Source organism: Trichechus manatus, unplaced genomic scaffold (genome assembly GCF_000243295.1).
Source record: "Trichechus manatus latirostris isolate Lorelei unplaced genomic scaffold, TriManLat1.0 scaffold00028, whole genome shotgun sequence".
NCBI lineage: Eukaryota > Metazoa > Chordata > Mammalia > Sirenia > Trichechidae > Trichechus > Trichechus manatus.
The window spans coordinates 16,893,572-16,919,808 of record NW_004443964.1 but is presented as its reverse complement, the minus strand read 5'-3'; the positions used below and the strand labels follow the sequence as shown (position 1 = coordinate 16,919,808).

The 26,237-nt window shown below is 35.9% G+C and overlaps 1 protein-coding gene across 2 annotated transcripts in view; it reads right to left on the bottom strand.

Annotated features, from left to right (window-relative positions):
* Window positions 1–1,148: 1,148 nt before the first annotated feature.
* Window positions 1,149–26,237, bottom strand: part of SMURF2 (SMAD specific E3 ubiquitin protein ligase 2) — a 111,988-nt gene continuing 86,899 nt past the window's right edge. For both annotated transcript variants that reach the window (XM_004374210.2, XM_023729326.1), the window contains exons 8-19: window positions 24,906–25,108; window positions 21,319–21,403; window positions 19,998–20,156; window positions 17,216–17,411; window positions 16,082–16,185; window positions 13,533–13,647; window positions 11,548–11,726; window positions 10,647–10,784; window positions 8,986–9,106; window positions 5,339–5,540; window positions 3,978–4,053; window positions 1,149–3,434 (exon numbers count right to left, since the gene is read on the bottom strand). In XM_004374210.2, coding sequence (XP_004374267.1) covers window positions 3,335–3,434; window positions 3,978–4,053; window positions 5,339–5,540; window positions 8,986–9,106; window positions 10,647–10,784; window positions 11,548–11,726; window positions 13,533–13,647; window positions 16,082–16,185; window positions 17,216–17,411; window positions 19,998–20,156; window positions 21,319–21,403; window positions 24,906–25,108 — 1,678 coding nt within the window. In that variant the 3' untranslated portion in view covers window positions 1,149–3,334. The remainder of the gene's footprint in view (window positions 3,435–3,977; window positions 4,054–5,338; window positions 5,541–8,985; window positions 9,107–10,646; window positions 10,785–11,547; window positions 11,727–13,532; window positions 13,648–16,081; window positions 16,186–17,215; window positions 17,412–19,997; window positions 20,157–21,318; window positions 21,404–24,905; window positions 25,109–26,237) is intronic.

Here is a 26,237-nt window from a genome sequence, read left to right as displayed (position 1 = left end):
TTGGTAAAAATAAAACCCATTCAGGGCAACAAACTATGTGCAAAACAAAATGTACACTATACACAGCACTATTTAAAAACTCTTTACACCAAGAAATAAGACCCTCTGAAACAAAATTCACCTCTGTACTCATATGAGCTCGACAAAGTAATCACTGTTCACAAGCATTGATGGTGGGAAGGCAATAGCATGGAAACGTGACACCACAGAGCTGAAATACCACCACTAGAGGATAGATAAGAAAAAAACCAATAAAGAGGGACATGTGGAAATAAATATTCACATTAAACATGAGGTGCAAGTCCACGGTTCAGTGACACATTGGGGTTTTTTGTTTGCTTAGCACCTATCTGGAAGTAATCGGGTAATGTAATTCTGAAATTGAAATCATCATGTTTTATAAATTATGCTGGTGATACCATAGACTGGTACCGAGGGTAATTTATTTCTTTTAAAGCTCTATTTAAGAAATCATTATTATAAAGTTAAAAAGGCACTCAAAAGCAATATTTGCCTCCTCTGTATTGTACATTATAACAATTGATAGTAGCAATTCATAATTACTGCATCCCTGTCAGTCATGACTTCTATAAAATGTTTATCATGTACTTACTTTTTGCCGAAGGATAAACAGTAGGCACAATTACAGAGCAACCATCTAAGATACTCCACTGGTCTCACCCCTTTGGAGGCAAGGGAGAATGAAGAAAACTAAAGATACAAGGGAAAGATTAGTCCAAAGGACTAATGGACCACATCCACCATGGCCTCCACCAGACCGAGTCCAGTACAACTAGATGGTGCCCGGCTACCACCGCTAACTGCTCTAACAGCGATCACAACAGAGGGTCCTGGACAGAGCTGGAGAAAAATGTAGAACAAAATTCTAACTCACAAAAAGAGACCAGACTTACTGGCCTGACAGAGACTGGAGAAACCTTGAGAGTATGGCCCCTAGACACCATTTTAGCTCAGTAATGAAGTCACTCCCAAGGTTCACCATTCAGCCAAAGATCAGACAGGCCCATAAAACAAAACAAGACTAAAGGGGCACAACAGCTCAGGGACAAGAACTAGAAGGCAGAAGGGGACAGGAAAGCTAGTAATAGGGAACCCAAAGTCGAGAAGGGAGAGTGTTGACATGTCATGGGGTTGTTAACCAATGTCATAAAACAGTATGTGTACTGTTTAATGAGAAACTAGTTTGTTCTGTAAACCTTCATCTAAAGTACGAATAAAAAAATGCTAAAAAAAAAGAGAGAGAGTAGGCACAATTACAAACTGCACTAGTGCTTTAATCTAAAAAAAGATGGAGCCGGCAACCAATAAGGTACTTTGTGAAAGCTGAAAACTATGGATGATCAAGCAGCATAGAAACCATTTATGTCCACTTCAGTATTTCATCAGCACTACTAAGAATGCTGAAGGTAAAAAACAAAATGTTTGGGAAGAAGAAGGTCGGTGTAAGCACATTACACAGTGATTACAGTTATGACTAAGACTAGCTTACTTGTAGCAAATTTGGCCGAATAAAATACATTTAAATACATAGAAACTACATAAGTAGTTCCCAATTTTCTATTAAGCAGCAAAATCTCCAACTCTTTTACCAAACCCCTTGCCCCCATTAGTGAAAGCTGGACTTGGAATCCCAAACTATAAAAGAGAAAAAATGAGCTGCTCTAGGTAAACGGCAGGGGCTTACAGGCCCCTGCTCAAACACCAGTGAGGCCTTTCCCCTCCCTCTCTCTTAGCTTAACCACTCCCAGAGGCACCTCTGAGGAACCCTTTGGTTCCAAGTAACACAGACAGAAAACCACTCCATCACAAGAAATACAACACAAAGGGCCTATTCACTTGCTAATTTTTTAAATGCAAAATTTAAACAATTCCACCTCATCAAAAGTTGCTACTACTGATTATATCACATCAATGTAGGAAAAAGAAAAAGTGCAGATTTGTGATGGTTGAATTTTAAAATCCACTCATGGTTTCAGGTTTTTCTAATCCCTCACCCCGGAGTTCTGGTTGCCTTCTGGATCATGCAACAGGCCACATGCCCTGGAAGCTAAATCTGGACATTTCAAAATCCACTGTTGATCTTCAACACCAAAGGAACTGAGATTCCTTTACTTACAAAATTAACTCTTCAGTTTTAAAGTAATTTATACCATAGAGTTAGAATCATTGTTTCTTTAGTAATCACATCCCCCACCACCTCTAATACCACCTCTACTTCATTTTGTAGGTAAAAGCAGGGTTTTTTTGCTAAATAACATTGAGCGAATTTTTCCTTTTTCATCATTTTAGTTGTTTAAAATGTCATGAGCAGCTAAACAAAGATTCAGGATGGTTTACTTGATAGAAACTTACACTGTAATTAAAATATAAATTAGGTGCACTTGTCGTAGGAGACTTTGGTTTACAGAAACAGTATAAAAACTAAGCTGACCCAGCAAAAGAATGAAAATACCATCCCATCCACAAGATCTCAGGATAAAAAACGCAGTATTTCCATCTAAGATGACAAGTAAATCCAAAATACCTGATCATATTTGTTCCAGATAAAAACATCAGGTTTTTTTTTCTTTAAGACTCTTAAACAGGGAACCCCTGAACATATCTTATTGTATCAAATAAACTACTAAGTTTAGACTAAATGGTTGCATTAGGAATTTGACAACCAAAATTATATAGCTGTATTCCAGGAAATTCATGCTTGAAAAATACAAAAAAGACCCACTTAGGCTAGGCTGAAACACATAATGCAAAATAGAATGCTCTGCTATAGGAAAATGTAATTAAACATGTAAGTGGCTTAATTTTTTAAAAGATAATGATTCTTTTAACCAATTTTTTACAAAGTTAGAATAATCCAAAATAATTTTATTTTTTTACAAAGAGCAAGTACAGGAGCTGTTCAAAATCATGTACTCAATCAAACTGAAATGTGACTTGTACCGACTGCTGAAGTTGTCTTGATGTTTCAGAGACTTGAAATCTATGAAGCGATTTGAATAGATTACCTTTTATAAAAATAGTAGTAGTCTTTAAGTGTCGAATACTGCCTAACTCTGGAAATGTAGGAAAAGTCAGCATTCTTTAGGTTCAAGATATTAATTTTAAATAGCAGCTGAATGTGGCCTCATGGCAAAGCATAAAGACCTTTTTTTCCTTGAAAAGGAATTTCAAAATTGTCCTTTCCCCTCACAGTGTCCTCAAACTTAAAAAAAAGGGGGGGGGGGTTCCTGTATTTCAGCATTCCTTGAAACTTCGCTGAAAGAGGCTGTCGGTCAGGGGCATAAATAGAGTCCTGGGTTAATCCTTGATGTTGTCATTCCACAGCAAATCCACATGTTTCTTCGATGGCTGTTAGCAGCTTTTCATATAGCTTTTCATAGCTTTCATAGGGCGGAATGTCAATTCTATTGAAGCTGTGAATAAGCAAATCAGATTTTATACAGTTCATTCAAAATAAGTAAACTATCTAGGAAGTTTATACTAACACAGCCACATCGCTCTTACTGTGTTGCACATTAAAATTAAAAGAAATTTCTCTAAAATGGAGACTACCACCTTTAGAGTTCTACTAATCTATGAATAATTTTAACTTTTAAATCACTTAAAAGAGTTACTTATCATGCCTTTTTTTTTTTGTTAACAGAGCCCTGGCGGCACAGTGGCTAAATGCTCGGCTGCTAACCAAAAGGTTGGCAGTTGAACCCACCAGCCACTCTGCAGGAGAAAGATGTGGCAGCCGCCTCCGTGAAGATTACAGCCTTGGAAACCTTATGGGGCAGTTCTACCCTGTTCTATAGGGTCGCTATGAGTCAGAATCGACTTGATGGCAACAGGTTACAGGTTACCATTCCTTTTAAAGGAACATTTAGTATCAAGGATAATAAATAAAAAGTCAAATCTGTATGAAACTAACACCTACATGGAATGGGGAAAAAAGGGCTACAAAAATAACCTACCAAGTGTGAGCTTTTGGCAGGTTGTTGGTGCAGGCATCAATCTGGTGTATTGTGAAGAGTCGCGGGCCTGCAGCACCTGCAAAAGCAGTCAAAGTGGGTCAAGTCACCGCGGGTGCATGTTTCAGTCTCCAAAATCTTAGAATAAAACTGATACACAAACCCCAGGGTCTTGGGAAAGGAGAATGCTGGTGAATCCACACAAGCTACCACACGGCAGCAGGAAAGAATCTGGGTTTTGAAAGCTGGAAGTGACCTTAGATAAGGCCAGATTCTAATATGCTAGCATTTCAATTTGAGAAAAAATTCAGGATTGAAATCCTTTTGCCAACTTCCATTTTCTATAAAAACTAATGCCCCAACGTATGAGAAGAAAAGCAATTGGGCCAATCCAAGAAAGAACACATATATACACATTTTTTATTCCAGGAATCATTACGGAATTGAAAAGATGACAACTTATTGCAAAGTTAGGTTTCAGGACTCAAACTGAGCTGAGAGTAAAAGGTAAGTGGTCTTGCAAATAAATTGCAGTTAACACAGACATCTCATACAAATATATGTATGAGAAATACAATTTCACTTTAGGCATTCCGCACAGTCTGATGAGTTCTCCAAATAAGAAATGTAAGCACAACTCAAAGTAAGCTTTCCCCATGGACTTGACATATGACTGTGGGCAGCACGGTTATGTTGTCAGTCTTTGCTTTGTATATCCTTAATCATCACCAGCAGCAGCAACTTTGGAAATAAACGGCTTAAGAGGTAAAGAAACCAACGGTCACACAGTGAAGCACCACCATTATTAGCAACACTACTGACTCATCCAAAAATTAAACACCTTATTTCATGGAAAAAAATGCTTAAAAATGGAATATGGTTGTAAACAAATGGTCTGATGCCATGCAATAATTAAAAGTGCTTCTGACCAAACAGATGGCTCCCACGACTCATGCTGGCTCTTTCTATTAAAAGAAGAAAAGTGGACAGGAGAGGCATCGCAGGTGGGTCAGTGTTTTGCTAGGTTGACATGGAACTTGGAAGTGGATGGACTTCCCCTGTGGGAATGTGCAACAGAATTTAAAAGCAAAGTGACCACAGAACAAAATGCAGAGCGTTACCACATACAACTCCAACATACAGCACTCACTACAATCACAGAGAACCTCAGCAGAAAAGGCTTTGGGGAGGGAACAAAGGTAAGGAAGAAGAAGGTATCAAGATATAAGAGTTAGAGATAAGAAAATGGAGAGCAAATCATTTGTAAAACGGTTTGCAAGATATCCATATAAATAAAATATTGGCAACCCATCCTCCCAATCAACTATTTGATGCCACCTTGTCTATCTGTCCCGGTATTTTACCTTGTAAAGCTTTAAAGCCCTGCAGAGGCACTCTAGACGATCCTGTCACAAACTGAAGTAACCGTGCTCGTCGTTCTTCATCAAAAAACTCCACAGCTTTCCAGAACCACTTTACGACATTGCTGTCTGGTGTGCAGTGTTTTAACCGGGTGTTTATCTTCCAGTCATTAACATCTATCTTTCCAAGTCCACAAATAATGAGCTGTTGAAATATTGCACAAATAATGAGCAAGTGGAAAACAAAGTTATGCCCAAAATTCCTTAAAACAGAACTTTAGATTTGCAGTGTTGGCTCTCATATGGCAGTTCTTAATCAAAGATGCCTGTCAGAATCATCTGGAAAACTTTTCAAAATATACACACCAAGTCTATGCTCAGAGAATTTAATTCTGTGAGTCTAGGGTGATACTAAGAATCTTTATTTTAAGAAGTTCCACAGATAACTACACTCTACCCAGTGTTTGAGAACCACCGTTGTGGTAGACATGACAAGTCGACAAGCCATAATTTCATAATAAAATCCTAAAGTTAAAAAAAATTAAAAATGGACAGAAACTGAGACTCAAAGAGTAAAACAGTTTATCTGGGCCTTCCTTATACTGGTTTCAACACTTATCAGCTTTGTGATTTGGGCAGTTCAGTTCACCTCCCTTGGGCTAGCTTCCTCTACTATAATACGGCACAGTAACATCTCTTTCAGTAGATTCTGTGAAACCGTGGGCACTCAAGAAATTGTGTTGAATAAATGAGTTAATCCAAGCTACTAGATAACCTTAAAACTGTGTCAAAGTATAAAATATATGCGTGCACTGACAGAGCTCTGCTTGGCATCCTGATCCAGGGTCATTATAGATCAACTTTTTTTTTTTTTTAATTGTGCTTTAGATGAAAGTTTATAGCTCAAGTTAATTTCTCATACAAAAATTTATACACATATTGTTATGTGACCCTAGCTGTAATCCCTATAATGTAACAGTACACTCTCCTTTCCACCTCAGGGTTCCTGTGTCCCTTTCTGCTTTCTCATCCCACCTGTGGACAGGAACTGCCCGTTTAGTCTCATGTATCTACTTGAACTAAGAAGCACACTCTCCATGAGTACTATTTTATGTTTTATAGTCAAATCTAATCTTTGTCTGAAGAGTTGGCTTCAGGAATGGTTTTAGTTCTGGGTTTTGGGGGCCATGTCTTCTGGGGTTCCTCTAGTCTCAATCAGACCATTAAAAGTCTCATCTTTTTACATAAATTTGAGTTCTGCACCCCACTTTTCTCTTGCTCCCACAGGGACTCTCTGTTGTGTTCCCCGTCAGGACGGTCATTGGTGGTAACCGGGCACCATGTAGTTCTTCTGGTCTCAGGCTGATGCAGTCTCTGGTTTATGTGGCCCTTTCTGTCTCTTGGGCTAATACTTTCCTTGTGTCTTTGGTGTTCTTCATTCTCCTTTGCTCCAGATGGGTTGGGACCAACTGATGCATCTGAGATGGCAGCTCGCTAGCTTTTAAGACCCCAGATGCCACTCACCAAAGTGGGATGCAGAACATTTTCTTAATAAACTTTGTTATGCCAACTGACCTAGATTTCCCCTGAAACCACAGTCCCCAGACCCCCACCCCTGCTACTCTGTCCCTCAAAGTGTTTGGTTGTGTACAGGAAACTTCTTAGCTTTTGCTTTAGCCTCCTTGTGCTGACTTCCCCTGTACTGTATGTGTTGTCCTTCCCTTCACCTAAGATAATTCTTGACTACTATCTAGTTAGTGAATTCCCTTCTCTCTCTCCCCACCCTTGTAACCATCTAAGAATGTTTTCTTCTGTGTTTAAACCTTAATTCTTGAGTTCTTGTAACAGTGATCTCATACAATATTTGTCCTTTTGTGACTAATTTTACTCAGCATAATGCCTTCCAGATTCATCCATGTTGTGAGATGTTTCATGGATTCATCATTGTTCTTTATCATTGTGTAGTATTCCACTGTGAGTATACCATAATTCGTTTATCCATTTGTCTGCTTATGGGCACCTAGGTTGTTTCCATCTTTTTGCTATTGTGAACAGTGCTGCAATGAACATGGGTGTGCATATATCTATTTGTGTGAAAGCTCTTATTTCTCTAGGATACATTCCAAGGAGCGGGATAGCTGGATCATACAGTACTCCTATTTCAAGCTTTTTAAGGAAGTGCCAAATCGATTTCCAAAGTGGTAGTACCGTTTTACATTCCCACCAGCAGTGTATAAGTGTTCCAGTCTCTCCACAACCTCTCCAGCATTTATTATTTTGTGCTTTTTGGATTAATGCTAGCCTTGCTGGGGTGAGATGTTATCTCATTGTAGTTCTGATTTGCATTTCTCTAATGGCTAATGATCGTGAGCATTTCCTCATGTATCTGTTAGCTGCCTGAATGTCTTCTTTGGTGAAGTGCCTGTTCATAGCCCTTGCCCATTTTTTTAATTGGGTTATTTGTCTTTTTGTTGTTGAGGTTTTGCAGTATCTTGTAGATTTTAGATAAACTTTTTGATACTATTAATAGTCACATCTCCTCAGGGTCCAAGACTGACTAATCTTACTAACATGTTAATATTACAACAGTGTATAATGTAGAACATAATGTAACTTGCAAATCCTAGACTTTATAATTAACTCTGTTAATCCAGAATAACATTAAAATAAATATGATTTATGTATTTTTATAAAAAGTTGAATGATTTCACTAGCAGTCAGAACTATATAATAAACCCTAAACCTACTGAATAAAATCTCCAACAATGCATTTACAGGGTTCTAAAGAGATTACTGAATTGAGGTCACAATAAACACAAAAGAAGTTATCCAAATAGGATTATGGATATATTTATAACACAAAAGGTACCTTCTAAATTCTTTTCTTCAGAGGAGTGGCAATTATACGGCCAAATTCCTCATTCGTTGTATAAACAAATGACAATGCATTATATTTCAACTTTATTGCCATTCCTGCTAAGGTTTTCCTCCTCTTTCTGACCACTTCCTTCTAGCCATTTCACTACTGAATAATTCAATCACAAAAGGAATGAGGGATAGTACTGAGTCAAGCCAATTTTTTAGATTTGTTTGTTAACAGATTTAGTTAAAAAGCAGACTGAAGTTAATGGACAAACTCATGTTTTACATTATTTGTAGACTTCAAATATTTATGCTATCACTAAGTGAATTTGGAACATTTGGTAGAATAAAATTACATTATTTTTTCAAATGAGTTCAGTGGAAATTTGTTAAAGGCCTTAATTATAAAACCAGACCTGAGTTCCATTCAGGACCAACTTTAAATGGAAAAAATGGTTAACCCTTTAGTATACCACTGTTAATATATGAAGAATCCAAGGATGTTCAGATACAGTTTATCCTAAATGTTTTAATTATTTCCTCTATGATCATGTCTACCAAATGCTTTCTTGAAAAGCTAAGTATAAAATCAACTGAGCCTAGGACTTTATCCAAATAAATTCCAATACGGTGGAGACCAGTAAATGAGGCTTTATTTAACTAAGTAAATCAGAAAAATGTGCACATAAGACGTGAAATCTGTTTAGAACAAGAAAGGACAATAAAGAAAAATAAATAACAGTCTTTCCTTGTTCCACTAGATGATGCCCTAACATTAATGCACTGACCTCTAACTCCTTCTCATCAAATGTCTTCAGCAGATGCTGTGGGATTACTTCATTGAATCCCTTCTGCAGAGCCAGGAATTGAGCCTCAATGCCTCGTAAAAATCTCCAGTTCACATACAGCCTGTAAAAATTGGGCAAGGGTTTTATATGGTCACATATATTCAGATTTGGAGCCCTGGTGGCACAGTGGTTAAGAGCTGCAGCTGCTAACCAAAAGGTTGACAGTTTGAATCTACCAGCTGCTCCCTGGAAACCCTATGGGGCAGTTCTACTCTGACCTGTAGGGTTGCAATGCGTCGGAATCAACTTGATGGCAATGGGTTTAGAGGTATATTCAGATTTAGTAATATATTATGAACTTCTGCTTCAGCACCACTGTACTTTACAAGCATCTGTCGTTAAGTGCCAGCAAGTCAGTTCTGACTCACAGCAACCTTACGTACAACAGAATGAAACACTGCCCGGTCCTGAACCATCCTCACAATAGTTAACGTTTGAGCCCATTGTTGCAGCCATTGTGTCACTGCATCTGAACCAAGAGTCTTCCTCTTTTTCACTCACCCTCTACCTAACTAAGCATGATGTCCTTCTCCAGGGACGGGTCAAGCATCTAGCATTACGAATTTAGTCTGAAGTCTGAAAGAATCTCAGATTAATGGGGATAAATGGATCCTGAGCTGTGAGGCAGTTCAATATGGATAAAAATTGGTAACCTCCACTAACGAAAGCACCATAAGTAATTCAAATCTTCAAATCAGATCAGAGAAACTTCTAGTAAACTTAAAGCTTACTAGAGTTTAGATGGTCTGTATGCAAATATATTACATATATAGAGAGAGTCATTAGGTCAGTATCTATATGTTCCATGCATAACATGATAAAGAAAATATTTTCATCAAGTTAAAATCTTGATGAAATTTATTTTTAAACTTATACTGTACAATGCTAAAAACCAGCGTAAAAGGAGCCCATGTAATAAAGCACAAAAATACTTCTGTATTGCTACCTGTGGCAGCTACACTATATAGATGGCTCTGATGACTGTGCCTCCTGGTATTCACGCCTTTGTACAGCCCCTCCCACACTCAACAGGGCTGGCATATGACTCACTTTAACCAAAAGAATGCAGCAGAAGTGCCACTTGCCAGTTCTAGGTTTAGGCCTTAAGAAGATCTATTAGTTTTTGTTTTTATGCTCTGTGAAGTCAGCTATCCCATGAGAAGTCTGGCTAACTTCCTGGGAGGGGAGAGGAAAAGGCCCCTGACACTGCATGAGGAGAACCATGGAACCCAGGCAACACTGAAACTAAAGCCCTAGACAGTGACCCCTGGGCCCCAGTTGGGCCGTGCCAGCCAGCCCCCAGCCACTTGAGCCATCCTAGCTGAGGCATCAGATATGAGTAAAGAGGTCATCTCGACATTTCAGTCCCAGCAGACATCATTTGGAGTAATGATGTGCCATCCCTGTTGCTGTCTGTCCAAATTAGTGACCCAGAGAATTATAAGAAATCAAAAAATGATTGTTGTTTTAAGCTACTAAGTTCTTCAGTAGCCTATTTTATAGCAATAAGTAACACGATCTAAATTCTTAAATGTTTTTATCTTATGGCCATTCTAGAACACTGAATAAATTCTCAGCTTTGAGAACACAGAAGTGTTTACCTGACATATTCTTTTTTATTTTCTTCAGTTACAGGGATGCTTTTGCCATTTGGTTTAAGTTCATGCTGAATAATTTCACCATATGCATTATGTTCAACACAGAAGGTATGGTCCAAGACACCTGTAATATCATTCTCACTAGAAAAAAAAAAGAGAAGGAAACATACTTAACTGGAAAACCTAAAATACAGATCCTACAGATGTATTAACTGGTGAGAGATAAAATTAAGATAGCGTTATATGACAAAATAAGGCTAGATCCTCTTGTTCTTATGCTACCATACCACCTGGTTCTTGGGCAGAAAAGTCAAAGAGCTTTAACCTCCATAAACATTAGAAACACTTCACTTCCTGAGTAATTAGAGAAGAGGCCAGCCAAAGCTGGTCTTTGTCAGAACCACCAATATAGGAAAATTTCCATTACGTTAGTCATTTAGGCAATAGGTATGATTTGAATCTGGGTACCTCCGAGTGACCAAACATGTGAGTATCCCCAGTGAGAAAACTACTTGTGTGTTTTGTGAAAATAAGTATCGCCAACGTTATCTTCATCAACTAATGACCTCTGCAAAGCAGAACCAGTTCTTACAGATACCCTTTAAAAAGCATGGTTTCAAAGTTACCACTTCATTGAAAGCACTGGCAGGAGGAATCTGCTATTCTAACACGTGCAGGGTTGGAACAGAACTTCGATCACGTAGAGAGAATCATTTTAATTAGTATTTTTTCAAATAGAGTATATTAGATTTTTTTCTTTTAAAAATAACTCAGTTACAGCCACTCATAAATATTTTCTGTGCATAGTTCTTTAAATTAAAAAACGTACATTCATTTTGTAACATATCTTTTTTAAAAGCTCAAATGCTAACTATAATGAACAGATACAGGATTCAATACATACAGTATCCACACTAAACTGTTATGAAGATCTGGATCAACTAACTCCATGTCATCCAAAGTAATTGACTTCCCAAGCAACTGTTTATAAAAAGGCAGTGTGAAACCACCATCAATATAATGTCCATGAAACACAGCCATTCCCATTATCCGGCCAACAAAGTGGAAATAGGATAAATGCTCCTGAAATTGAAAACAATTTATATAAATACTCAAGTTAGAAACTATCCAGGGAATTTTTAATAAAAATTAAATGTTTAAGCATAAGCAAAGATGATCTTTTTTGATAACAAGATCAAAATTATACACTAATTTATAGCTATTTAAATGGAACAGGCTATCACACCAAAGCTCAGTAATCATTAGGGATTGTTTCTATAGTACATGCTCCAGGTTCTCTACAGGTATGTAAAATAATATACAAGGGTCAAGGCCTCTCTCAAAGGGCGTAGGTACTTTATAAAATTTATTTTTAGAAATTAAGTCCAAATTATAGTCTTACTGCAGTTTCATTAAATCGCTCATAGATTCCCGTTCTCCTCCTCTCCACTCACCTCCTGCTGTGCCTCTTAGAACCCTGGCTCTGTCATGAGGGGGAAAAAAAAGCTTTCAATACTAAACGCCCTGCTCACTTCCTTGACCTAACCAGAAATTAAACCTCAAAACACCATATACTTAAGAGCACAGATCTGGTGTCAGTCTTGGATTAGAATCCTGATTCTGCCCTAAATAGCTATGCATACATGGGCAAACTACTTAACCGCTATAAGACTAATTTTCCACATCTGGAAAAATGGAGATAATGATAGTATATAAAAAGGGTCTCTGTGAGGAGTAAAATGATATGATGAAATCCACCAGCATATTAAGCACTCAACAAATGTGAGCTGTTATTACTGGCAGTGGTAGTAATGGGATCCTCAAGCAGAACCTTCAGCTAAAGATCATCCCTTTATGAAGACCTCCCTGCAATGAATCTAACGTTTCTACCATGTTCAGATATGTCTGCTCTTTCCTTATATTTTGTTAGATATTTGTATTTTAGAATTTTTACTTCTCTATTTAATAAATAATCTTTAAGCTTATCTTTAAACCTCCCTTTTATCTTTTAATATTTCACTGTTCCCTTTTATCTGAAAAATTGCTTTTTTTTAAAAAAAGTAATACATGCTCATCATAAAATATTTAGAAAATACAGACAAGCGAAACAGAAAATAAAAATCACCCATAATCTAATATCCTGAGGTAACCACTTTAACTAGTATAGTGTGGAGCCTTTTCATGTTTACACATATAAATATTTACCAAAATTGTATTATGCTATTTTACAACCTTCTTTTCACTTAACGTATCATGAACACCACCTTTACAGGTCATTAACTATTATTCCACAATATCATTTTAGCAGTTGTATAGTATACCCTTATATGGAAAGATAACGGAAACAATATAACAATAATAAATTAATAACAGCTGCTAACTTTTTGAGCACTTAATAATGTACCAGGAACTGTGTTAAATGCCTAATATGCACAGTCCCATGTAATTCTTACAACTCCTCTCTGAGGTACAAACTATATTTATTGTTGTTAGCAAAGATGAAATTGAAGCTTAAGTCAATGAATTTGCCCAAGGTCACAAAGCTAGTAAGTGGCGGGACCAGGACATGATCCCATGTCTAATTCCAGAATCTATATGCTCAATCATTTATGTTATTCTGCTTCATGTCATAATTTAATCAACCTCCCTCTTGTGGTCAGCTATGCTGTTTCCAGTTGGGGTTACTGAACAATGATGCAATACACATCCTTGTACCCAAATTGTTGAACATATCCATAATCATTTACTTGTGAACTTTTTCTAGAAGAACTGCTGAGTCAAAGGGTATGACTAGGACAAGATAAGCAATTTCTATGTAATAAACTACATTGACATTTAAAGCATTGTAGGTCACAAGTTAATTCACATCAACATAACTACAAATCATACCGGATTAACTGCAGAATCAGGATTGATCTGCAATGTATAGATATCATCTCTTGAATATTGGAAAAGCCCATAGTATGGATTCAGCATTTCATGGGATAAAAGATACAACCATTCCCTAGAACACAAGATATAACAAAGGAATTTTTTTGTTAATGAATATATTTTTATTAAGCCATACCATTAATCATTTTAGCAAAGAATTTTTTAAATTAATAAAAAGAAATAAAGCACTTAACTGTAGTTATATAAGACTACACTGAAAAAAATCTACCATGCCAAAATAGCAAGTAGAAATTTTTGTTTTTTTATATTGAAGTCACTTCTCACTCAACTTTGGGGTAATTTTATTAAACTTCAGCATCACAGAGTATAAAGCTACTATCCAGAAATACCAATTATTCATTTGATGCTGCAGTTTGTGGTCTGTTACTTTTAATTGCTAAATAAACTTGTAATCCATGATAAACATAAAATGAAGGGAAGAATATGGTCTTATTTCAAAATGCCCACATGATTTATACAACCCTGGTCCACTCCTACTGTGGCAGATTTATACTCGATAGTATATATAGATATATTATATATAGCACTAATTTACTCTCAGTTTTGGACAGGGGTGTGTTTTCTTATTAGTGTTATTTTAGTAAGGAAAATTTCACTACCATGTCATCCTCTTTTATTGTATATCATAATAAAAAATTTAAGTGGTCAGAGATTCCAGGGAGTTTGGTATAAATGTAGACACAAGGGCAAGCTTGTACTCTGGGAATGTCCAGACAACTTCTTGACTTGTACATCAATGTTTTTAAAACCTCATAGTAAGTTGTATTACTGTTTCAAGCTTATTAAATCCTTTATATTTTTCAAAGTATAAAAGAAAACTTGTTACTTGTGGCTTTGTAAAATAGGAAAAAAATTATAAGTCTAGGATTTAGGAGATGCAGTTCTAGTCTCAACTCTTGTCATTCCTCAGCTAGGGAAAGTTACTTAAATGTGTCTTGATATTATGGTTTAAGCAGATTAAATATATTTTTAGTAAATGCTGTGGAATATTATGAACAACTAGTTAAAGGAAAACGTTTCAAAAAATCTACAATGAGATGCAGTCTAAATCAAATTACCACCATTTATTAAAAAAGTGAATTCTCCACATAAACAACCCTCCCAACAGACACACCACTCAACTGGCATGTCCTGTGTGCTTTTTATGCGTGTGTGTGTGTGTTTTTTAAAGAAAATCCAAATTTTTGTTTTCTTTCACCAAGTATTTGGTGTGTAAGAGCAGGACCCAACTGCTCTTGGAGTCTACCACAGAGTAAAGTTCAGAAAAAGCTGTTTATTGCCACATCCCATTTAGTTTGTCCAGACCAACAGTAGTAAAGTTAAAAAAAAAACCTCACTACTTATGTGGCCTTTACAGTATAATTATAGCACTTAGATGCATCAGCAGATAATTACAAATTCCCAACAAGCATTCAAAATCTAGTCACAAATAATAAAGATTCCACAGAAACTATCAAGAACTAAGTATGATATGCAAGAGACTGTTTTTAAAACTTCAAATTAAAGAACGTATCCATTTGCAGGTAAAAAGGTCACAGAACAAAATAAAGTCTATATATGAACACAGAGGAATGCTAAATGGAAATTATAGGACTTAATGAAAAACAAAAATTTAATTTAGGTTGGATTCATGAGAATTATCATGAAGGTCCTTACAACATTTTAATACAGAAGCTATATAATGTTTCTGCTCCATTTACATACAGTCGAATTGATTTCTCTGGTAGAAAAAAGAAATATATATACATGCGTGTAAATGTGTGTGTTTTAAATTCAAACAATACTTTTAAGTGTTCTTTTCCCTCTGGCATATAAAAATTTCCAAATATACTGACCATTCTGAACAAGGTTAAGAAGCATGACAATAGAAGCAAAGGAAACAGTATTCAATTTGAATTCTTGTGCTGTTGTCGTGTGCTGTCAAGTCGATTCCGACTCATTGCAACCCTATGGGACAGAGCAGAACTGCCCCATAGGGTTTCCCAGGCTGTAATCTTTATGGGAGCAGATCGACAGGTCTTTTCTCCCAAAGACATGCTGGTGGGTTTCAAACTGTCAACATTTCAGTAAGCAGCTGAGTGCTTAACCACTGTACCACCAGGGCTCTTTCAGTTTAAATTATGTATCATTAAAGTCTCAAGACGGTTTCAGACAACATAAAGCAGAGGTAATAACATAGAGTGAAGGAGAGAGATGGAGAAGAAACAGGGGACCTGCAGATCCTATCAATAGTCCGTCCATTTTGGGTTTCAGAGAAAGTCTCATTGGGCTATATGATCCATTAGGAAATTCTAAAATACTTTTTGGTAGCAGTACTACCCTAACCTCACTATAGATATTTCTATTAGGATATCCTCTGTACTACAAACGTTTGGGAATAGTATACTAGAAAATAAATGTCAATGATAAGGTTACACTACAGGAAATTATCTTAAATCTGTAGGTATGAGGTTCTACATGTCATTAACTGATAAGCAAGTCTTTACCTGGCAACCCCGCCATAGTCAAGGCCTTCTTCTCCACGAAATTTTATCATTAACCGCTTCCACAGATCTTTTGGCCTCATTTTCATGACCTGCCGATATGATTCCTAAAAAATTTTAAATATCCTATTACTAGGTGTTTTTAACCTACTATTTAAACTCTTCCTCCCATTCCATCCAAAAAACACGTTTATTTAAATAAGGTGAAATTTGTTTAATAATCAAATTAATTAAACTCCAAATGTTTTATATTTTATGGAACTTTTAAAAGCAAAATGAATATAGTTTAATGCTACATAATGCTACTGAAATACTATATTAAAAGCCTACTAGTTGCAAAACTCCATGTTTTAATTCCAGAACCATAGCAGTGTTTCCACGCCCATATTAAAAGACAAAATTTGAAAGAAATAGCAGATTTTTAAAAACTGGTTTACCTAATTCTAGGTGAAAGACACCAACGGAAAGTCAGATACGGAAGTTTCAAAAGAACTTAAGTCATCATTAATGTGTATCTTCATTAAATTGACAACTTTATATTATTTTAAAATACGAAGGATTGACCACAAACAAGGTCAGAACGGTTCTCAGAGAAAAAGTTCATCCTTTGGGATTGTCATGTCCCCAAACACCTTTTGCCCAAATGCTCTAATGAGTGGAAAACCCCTTCCTTTGACCTCTGCAACCTATTATGCAAGAACGTTGAAGCTGATTTTAGGGCTATAATTCAAAGACAAAAAGGTATTCATGAAAGGAAAATTTTCAGTAAATTAAGGAAGTAGTCCATAGTAATTAAACAAAATGATTTTCTCATTTAAGAGTCCCTTACCTTTTGGAATAATTAAGAACTAAAGGATGAATAGTATTTGCAGTCTTAAAATTTACTAACAAATAAGTATTTGCAATGCAGAGACCAAGCTGAATCACCCAGAACATTTCACATTCTTCATCCCATTTCAACGTTTATCTCATATATTAAATCTCTTCAATATTATTGCCTTTATTCTTCACAATTAAAAAGGAAATTAATGAGAACCTTCTCACTTTAAAGGGATATGAGTCCCAAAAAGGGAAAAGAGAGAGTAAAACATTATGATTCAATTTTTCCCTATTTTAAAATAAGACTTGTAAGTTTACCTCAAAAATTTCTTCCCTGGAAACCTCAATGCGGCAGTGGCCAGCCTGAGGCTGCTGTTGGGAAAGTTCTTGCCGCAAAATTTTGAGTTTCTGAACCAGGTCTCGCTTGTACCTTGGGACTGTCAGACACTCCGTGTCATCAGGGCATAATGATACCACTTGCTGCTGCTGTTGGTCTTTCAACTGGTTCTGCCGGCTAGAAGTAAATAGAGATATTAATAAAGTATTTTAAATAAAAAGGATTGCAACTGTATATTTTAAAATAGCATCCTACTTTTATAACATAATTCTAGCTATATCATTTTCCAAGTCTTACTAGGGCATAACGCTTGGCTTGACTTTTTTGGCAATGATAAACCAGTTCCAAAGTTTATTTCTCTTATAACATATGAATTCACACTATTGGATAATGGAGTATTATCTATAAAGTTTTATACAGCTGCTGAGAACAAACTTCTCAAATGTCATTTCCATTTTCCTCTGAATAGTTTACTTCACTCATTTAAAAATATGCCAAACACTGTGCCTGTTACCTAGAGTCTGCTATAAATGTCCTGTCTGGAAAAGATGAAGAAGAGTCTGAAATAGCAGCTGGCACGGATAAATGAGCACTTCTAACTGTAAATGCACAGTTTTCTATAAATACATGAAAATAGTCTCCCAAGCACACCAGAAATATTATTCACTATATAATAATATTAATGATAAAAATAAAATAAGAAGAAATAAAAATAATAATAAAAAACATACACTTGCCCAGATATACTTTTATTCTCCAGGCATAAAATAATATGAGTTGCATCTAAGAATCTTCTAAAACAAAGAACCCTATGATATAATAAACTAGTTAATTCCAATAAGGTGCCAGGAAATGAAAAGTTACATAATTCACTAGTGATGCCTATGCAGTCACTGAGTGATACAGCTGGAGTTTAAAATCAATTTTGTATACAACGGACAAGAACACAATCTCCTACTCTAAAGGTAAAAAGGCAATGACAGTTACGATAAAATACACAAAAATAACTTTCATCTCACTAACAAATCACCCAAACTTATTTTACATACAGTACCAGAAGTTAAGTTTCTTACTTACCAGGTCAAGTTTCATACCTAAAACAATATTATTCTTACAGATGACCCATACAGAGAAAATAGAGCTTTGTTGTAAATTATAAGTTATATTAACTACTTTTGCAAACATTATAATAGAAAAAGGTGTTATGAAATACTACCCCAACCAAAACCAAAACAATGGAATATTAGATAGAAAACACTCCAAAAATAATTGGATAGGCTTGTGCAAAAATATGAACTTGGATATATCCAGACCAGATACAAAAATTAACTCAAAATGAGTCTTAGACTTCAATGTCAAACTCTAAAACATCTAAACACACAGAAAATTTTTAAGACCTGGGTTAGACAATGATTTCTTGGATATGACACGAAAAGGACAATCTATAAAATAACAAGTGGACGGACTGAACTTCGTCAAAATTTAAAAGAAATCTTCTGTTCTTCAAAAAAAAAAAAAAAAAGGAAAGCTGTAGACTGGGAGAAAATCTTTGCAAAGCATATATCTGATAAAGGTTTTGTATCCAGAATATCTGAAGAACTGTCGAAACTCAACAATAAAAAAACAAAACAACTCAATTTAAAACGGGGCAAAAGATTTTACCAAAGAAGACACATGGTAGATAAGCACATGAAGAGATGCTCAACATCATTAGTCATCAGGGAAATGCAAATTAAAACCTCAATGAGATACCACTACACACCTATTTAAAAATAAAAATAAAAAAACCAAACTCGCTGCTGTGGAGTCAATCCCAACTCACAGCAATCCTACAGGACAGAACAGAACTGCCCCATAGCGTTCCAAGACTGTAATCTTTACGGAAGCAGACTGCCACATCTTTCTCCCACAGAGGAAATGGTACAACTATTTTGAAAACAGCCTGGCAGTTTCTTAAAAAGTTAAACATAAACCTACCATATGATTCAGCCAATCCACTCCCAGTGGTAGGACTACAAAATGGTATAGCCAATAGGGAAAACAGTTTGGTGGTTCCTCAATAAGTTAAAAATAGAATTACTTAATGACCCAATAATTCCACTCCTAGGTATATACTCAAAAGACCTGAAAGCAGGAACTCAGATACATGTACACCAATTTTCACAGCAGCATTATTCTCAATAGCCAAAAGGTGGAAACAACTTAAGTGTCCATCAATGGATGAATGGATAAATTAAATGTGGTACAGCCATGCAATGAAAAATTATGCAGCCATAAAGGAAAAATAAAATTTTGATACATGCTACAACATGGATGAACCTTGAAGACATTATGCTAAGAGAAATAAGACACAAAAGAACAAATATTGTATAATTCCACTTAGTATATGAGGTACCTAAAATAGGTAAATTCATAAAGACAGAAAGTAGACTAGAGGGGCTGGGAGGAGAGGGTAGAAGGAAGTTATTATTTAATAGGTATAGAGTTTCTGTTTAGGATGTTAAAACTATCTGGAAATAGCAGGGATGGTTACACAACACTGTGAATGTACTTAACGCCAATGAATCGTACACTTAAAATGGTAAAAAAAAACAAGAAACCTCATACCACAGTAAAACATGTCACACTCTTACATAAAGTCTGCTTAACAAGTAATTTATAGTTGAAGAGAAAAGGCATTCTATCATACTTATCACAAAAAGTGTGTTATTGTCTCCTCTTACTCAGACTTGCATTTTAACGTGTACTATTTTAAAAACTCACTTTAAAACTAAATGCAAGTTAGCAGAGAGCCGGGGATCTGTAAACTGGGTTGTTCTGTTGTTATGGTCAACGAAATAAACTCTGCCTGTTGCCGTATTACGGATCTCCCATCCAGGAGGCAGTGGACCAAGCTCTTCACAATTGATGTTGCTAAGATCTCTGCAAAAACAAATATAAAATAAAAAATAACCTCATTGCTGGGCCTGCTGAGCCAAGTCAGTGCAAATGACACAGAACAATTCCATGAAGTCTGAGAAAATGTATTGTTTCAGAAACCTGAGATGTTCAGCTGGAATCCTTAATTCCCAATGGCTTAACAAACGCCGAGTACTCAAAACCCAATCCATAAATGGCTCAAAAAAATTTATCACATAGCCTACGTTTTTAGTAACTAAGTTCCTAGGGCTTTAATGTTATATATGATTTTAAATGAACATAAAAACAATTGCAATATCTGCCAACGTAAGTTATACTTCAATATTTGTTTTGATAGAAAACATCATTTTGCAAGTGTCAGCGATACAAGGAATGAAATATTTTCTAAAATTCACCTTCAATTTTTTCTTTCTTTACTACATCATAAAATTTGTGTAAATAAATGTTGACAATGGTTAGTTGTAAATAAAAGTAAACTCTCCAACAAAGCAAAACTGAAAATGTTATTGAAATTATGAGCCTGAAAATAACATATTTTTTAAAGAATAACTGCTCCATTTGGAATTTCAGAATCCATAAAGTTAATAAATGAAGAATCTGTTTAAGACACCTAAGGAAGAATGGTCTAATGTTTACTGCTGCAATAGAAAAAGCAAGACTTTTAATGGACCAATGACCATTGTTACTACATTACGTACTATATTATGTAAAGAAATTAAATAAGGTTATTTTCTTTTCTACATTAAAATGAAACTTTACTAAGAAATGTATAAAAGAACACTGAATACACCTATATAAGGTTAAAATAAAACTTTCTTAAAAAGTCTAACCAGAAATGTCAAGCTACTACCCTTTTTTAAAGGGTATGTTTTGTGTGTTTTACCCCAGGTCAATATTCAAACTCCTGCAAGACCCATGTTTTTGCCTCTCCCCTCTTTTTAGGGGGCAGCAGAAAAGAGGGGCTTGGGAGGGGAAGGAGTGACACACTGGAGTGAGACTGCAGAGTAGGTAGGACTTTCTACTAAATATCACACTGAAATGATTATCAGAAAGAGCCAAACTTTTACACATGCTATTTTTAGAAGTTAAAGATTAAGTAATCAAAAAAATCCTAGGGAAAATGGATATTCAAACGGTATGAAGAGTACTTAAAATATGTTCCTACCTAGGCACTCTTGGATCATGCCACGTGCTCACACCAGTCTGAGTATGTAAGAAATACACCTGCCCTTGTTGCGTTGTCCTCTGTTCTGTAGAATTTAAAAACATATTCATAAAGTCCAAATCAAAGACAGCTATACACACTAAGACAATATTACACTAACAGGGAAATCCTCCAAACTGCAAATCTATTTTATTACAAAAAAGTTGTTTTATAAATCATTTGTTCTGAACTTAGAACACATTTTCCCCTGGAAGCAATCTTATAAATGGTGATGAAGTTCATAGATCAACTATCTAAAAGCCAACTTAACTTATGTGGCTCAAATACTCAACATGTCACAGTGGAGAACAGAAAACAGGATTGTCACAATACCAATAATTAGATCAAATAAAAGATGATGAGATGATCTTTTATTTGTCTTAAATATGGAGCCTGGAGAGAACAAAAGAAGACTCAGAGAAAGAGGCTGGCCAACTTCGGGGAGATTCTGAGGATTCTTCCAGAAACTTCTGAAGGATATGGAGGCTGATGATGCTTATTTATTATGCCTAATTTTATACAAAAACCTATGTATTCTCTTTTCTAGACGAACATGTATTTTCAAGAGTGGTTGGGCTCAAACAGAAGCTAAAAAAAATGGGATTCACAGGAGACATTCTATAGCCATAAACAGGCAGACATGGAAAAATAACCAAGTTAGACAGAAGAGGATTAAAGAGGATAGGTGCATACCGGGGAGAAAAAGCTAAAGGTGAAATTAACTGAAAGTTCTTGGGAAGAGAGTGGGAAAGACAGAGAGAAGAAGAGTCTTAAAAGAGCTTCTTCAGTGGTGTTTTCTAATTTTTTTTTTTTAAGCAAGAAAACCTTTTTCTTTAAATGAAATCTAATGGGAAATTCCAATATATAAATGATAAACTACTGCTAGTATTAATCAGTGTAAATTTAATTTGTTTATCACCCTAAAAAGTCAATCAACTAAGCTTTTTAAAATTATAAGTAAAAAAATATTTAAAATAAGTGACAGTTTCAGTAATTTCACTTTATGTGTATGCTCTGGTTGTACAGAATCTTTAAATTCAAACTACACAAATACTGTACAAGTATAACTACCCCTGCCCACTCCAAACAACTTGGTTTATAATCTCAACTAAAGAGAAATGAAAGGAGATGCTTTATTCTAAGGCCTGAATGTTAATAATAACAGCTAAGATTTACTAAGTTCTTTCTATGCCATTGTGTCGGGTATTTCACATGAAATTATATCATTTATTTCTTGCAAAAAACCTACATGATTGGTTCTATTATTCTTCCCATTTTATGGAAGAGAAGACTGAGGGTCAGGGAAGTTAAATAACGTGCCCAGTGTCACCCAGCTAACATGTTGCAAAACCAGGATATACACCCAGGTCTATCTAACTCCCACTCATGAACGAACAGTTAGTGAGTAATTTTTTTTTAACTACTTCAAGAGTCAAAAGATGTTTAAAAATAGAATAGAATCATGCACTTGCAGAACAGTTAAAAAATATTCCAAAGTAAAAATAAAAGTTAGATCACACAATACCCAACACTGGTCACTAGGTGTCACCATCAGCCCAGAATAGTTTAGTGACAGTCAGTGTTGAGAGACCAAGGACCTAATAAGCACCCTTGGTCAGCATTAGCAAGCAAGGAGAAGCTGGTAGTTTTTGATAGGTGTCGTCGAGTCGGTTCCGGCTCATAGCAACCCTATGCACAACAGAATGAAACACTGCCCACTCCTGTGCCATCGTCACAATCGCTGCTATGCTTGAGCCAGTTGTCGCAGCCAGTGTGTCAGTCCATCTCATTGAGGGTCTTCCTCTTTTTTGCTAATCCTCTACTTTACCAAGTAGGATGTCCTTCTCCAGGACTGGTCTGTCCTGATAACACGTCCAAAGTAAATGAGACGAAGTCTTGCCATCTTTGCTTTTAAGAAGCATTCTGGCTGTACTTCTTCCACGACAGATTTATTCATTCTTCTAGAAGTCCATGGTATATTCAATATTCTTCACCAACACGATAATTCAAAGGCATCAATTCTTCTTCAGTCTTCCTTATTCACTGTGCAGCTTTTGCATGCACATGAGGTGACTGAAAACATTATGGCTTGGGTCAGGTGCACCTTAGTGACATCTTTGCTTTTTAAAACTTTAAAGAGCTCTTTTGTAGCTATTTGCCTGATACAATGAGTCATTTGACTTCTGGACTACTGCTTTCATGGGCATTGATTATGGATCCAAGTAAAATGAAATTCTTGACAACTTCAATCTTTTCTCCATTTGTTGATCATAATGTTGTTTATTTGTCCAGTTGTGAGGATTTTTGTTTTTTTTTATGTTGAGGTATAATCCACACAGAAGGCTGTGGTCTTTGATCTTCATCAGTAAGTGCTTTAAGTCCTCTTCACTTTCAGCAAGCAAGGTAGTGTCATCTGCATATCACAGGTCATTAATGAGTCATTTAGGTTTGTTGTATAGAGTTGTTGCTATATACAATAATGTTCACAAGTTGTGATTAACTTAGAAAGTTCTACATACAACTAGAAGGCTCATGTAATTTTCCACATGAAGTCCTACAATTCTAGGAGCTTGTATAAGATTATAACAATTTTATACAAACATCCCATTAAAAAAATCATTGCCATCAAGTAAATTCCGACTTATGGTGACTCTATAGAATAGAGTAGAACTGTCCCATAAGGTTTCCAAGGCTGTAATCTTTACGGAAGCAGACTGCTACATCTTTCTCCCACAGAGTGGCTGGTGGGTTCGAACTGCCGACCTTTCAGTTAGCAGCTAAGCACTTAACCACTGCACCACCAGGGCTTCTTAAACAAAGAGGTGACTAAATATTTACAACAATAATCCAATCACTCAGATAATCCAAAATTGTAACCAATATAATTGATAAATACCTTCAGCAGTACGACTTTTATATTATTTTTAAATATATATGTCTAGAAAATTACATTGCAGGTCTAACTTCAGAATGTTATTTGCTGTCAAGTCGATTCTCACTCACGGTGACCCCATGTGTATAGAGCAGAACTTCTCCATAGGGTTTTCAAGTCTGTGACCTTTTGGAAGCAGATCCCCAGGCCTGTCTTCCATGGCGTTTCTGGGTGTGTTCGAACCACCACCCTTTCGGCTAGTAGTCAAGTGCTTAACCATCTGTGCCACCTGGGGACTCCAACTTCAGGTTACCAGTTATTAATAACAATACTACCTTACCTTTACATAGTGCCTATTTACAAAGTAGTCTCCCATTGTTTCAGGTGCTCCTCACAACAACTTTGTGATAGGGGAGGTATTATTCATCTCACTTCATTATAAAAGAACGAAACGGTAAAGGTTAAATAGCTAGCCCAAGGTCAAACTGCTGGTTAGGTAGTCTTCTACTATTTCAGAGACTTTTCAAAGTTGGGAAGTTTTGCATTTACTTTCATTTTCATGCAAAATCTTATCTAAATACAGATTAAGAAATATTTTTTTAATTGATTTTCTGGATTTCTTAGAAAGCTGAAATCAGTAAATCACATTTGATTTTTCCTCTGTTAGTTGTCATACCATAGCCTTCCGGGAGGTCTGGAGGAGTATGCAGATGTGTCCTGCTCATGTAATTTCTATGTCGTTGTGACCTGACTCTCCTCTCTGCCAGTCTGGGATCTGACAACTGTCCACATGTTGCACCATTTGTTCCACTAACTGGAGTGTTCTCATCAACGAAGCAGCTGAGAGGTCTGCCGGGACTAGAATATTCTGATGCCGGTCTATTGAAAAGTTAACAAGGAAAAAAAAGTTACTCAACTCAGATATCAAAAGTAGAGTTCTCTAGGCCATGTGTATACTACCACAACAATAACTTATAAGAAAATGGAATGGTTAATACAAAATATAATGATTTTAAAAGAAATAAGTAAAAAGCAAAGGCTGAAGTCTCTAAACACCAAAAAAACTCAAGTGATAAGCATGTTGTCAATTACGTATTTAAAAGATTTTATTTTCACTTTAATTATGTTTTATACAAAATCCATGTATGTTTGTAGATGTGAGAACTGGCTTACAAAGCCTTACTTGATCTAGCTACAGCCCACCTTAAGGACCTTGTTTCCCATCACTCTCCTTCCCACTTTGCTTTCTCCACACTGTAATTCGTCTATTCCTTGAACTTGCCAAGGTCATTCTACTTTCAGTATTCATGAGTAGCTCTTCCTTCCACCTGGAATGTGCTTTCTCTTACTCTTCCAAGGCCTGGCTTTTTTTTTCTCATAGAAATCATAGCTTAAGCTTACGTGTTGCCTCCTAAGAGGTCCTTCCTGACCTGCCAATCTAAAGTAGAACTGTCAAATGACTGGGTGACATCACCTTAGTTCTTCAGTATAGCACTTACCATTGTTATTTTTCTTGTTTATTTACATACTTATTTTGTCTGTCTCCCCTCACTAGAATGTTCATTGAGAGAAGAGGCTCTCCTAGTTTGTTCTGTACTATATCCCCAGCAACTAGAGCAGTGCCTGGCATATGAGATAAGCTCAATAAATACTTTTTGAATGAATAAAGAGAAGAAGACAGTTGCTCACTTCAAGGAGATTCCAGTTCAATGCATATCTTCCAAGATAAAAGAAAAATCAAAGTTTTTTTTAAAAAGCTAACATTTACAAGTATTAACTTTATACATGTGCAAATAAAAGTCAATTTTATCAGTTAAATGAGTTAAAAGGAAATGGGCTTCACTAAAACACTACACAAGAACACATTCATTTATGTTCAGATATAATAAAAACAGGTCCTTCAACTTCAATAAAATCCTTTGCAGTTTAATACTAGAAATGCAATTCTCAAATCAACATTTTTTAAAATGATTAAGCTTTTACCTAAGAATCAGAGAAAACTTTGTGA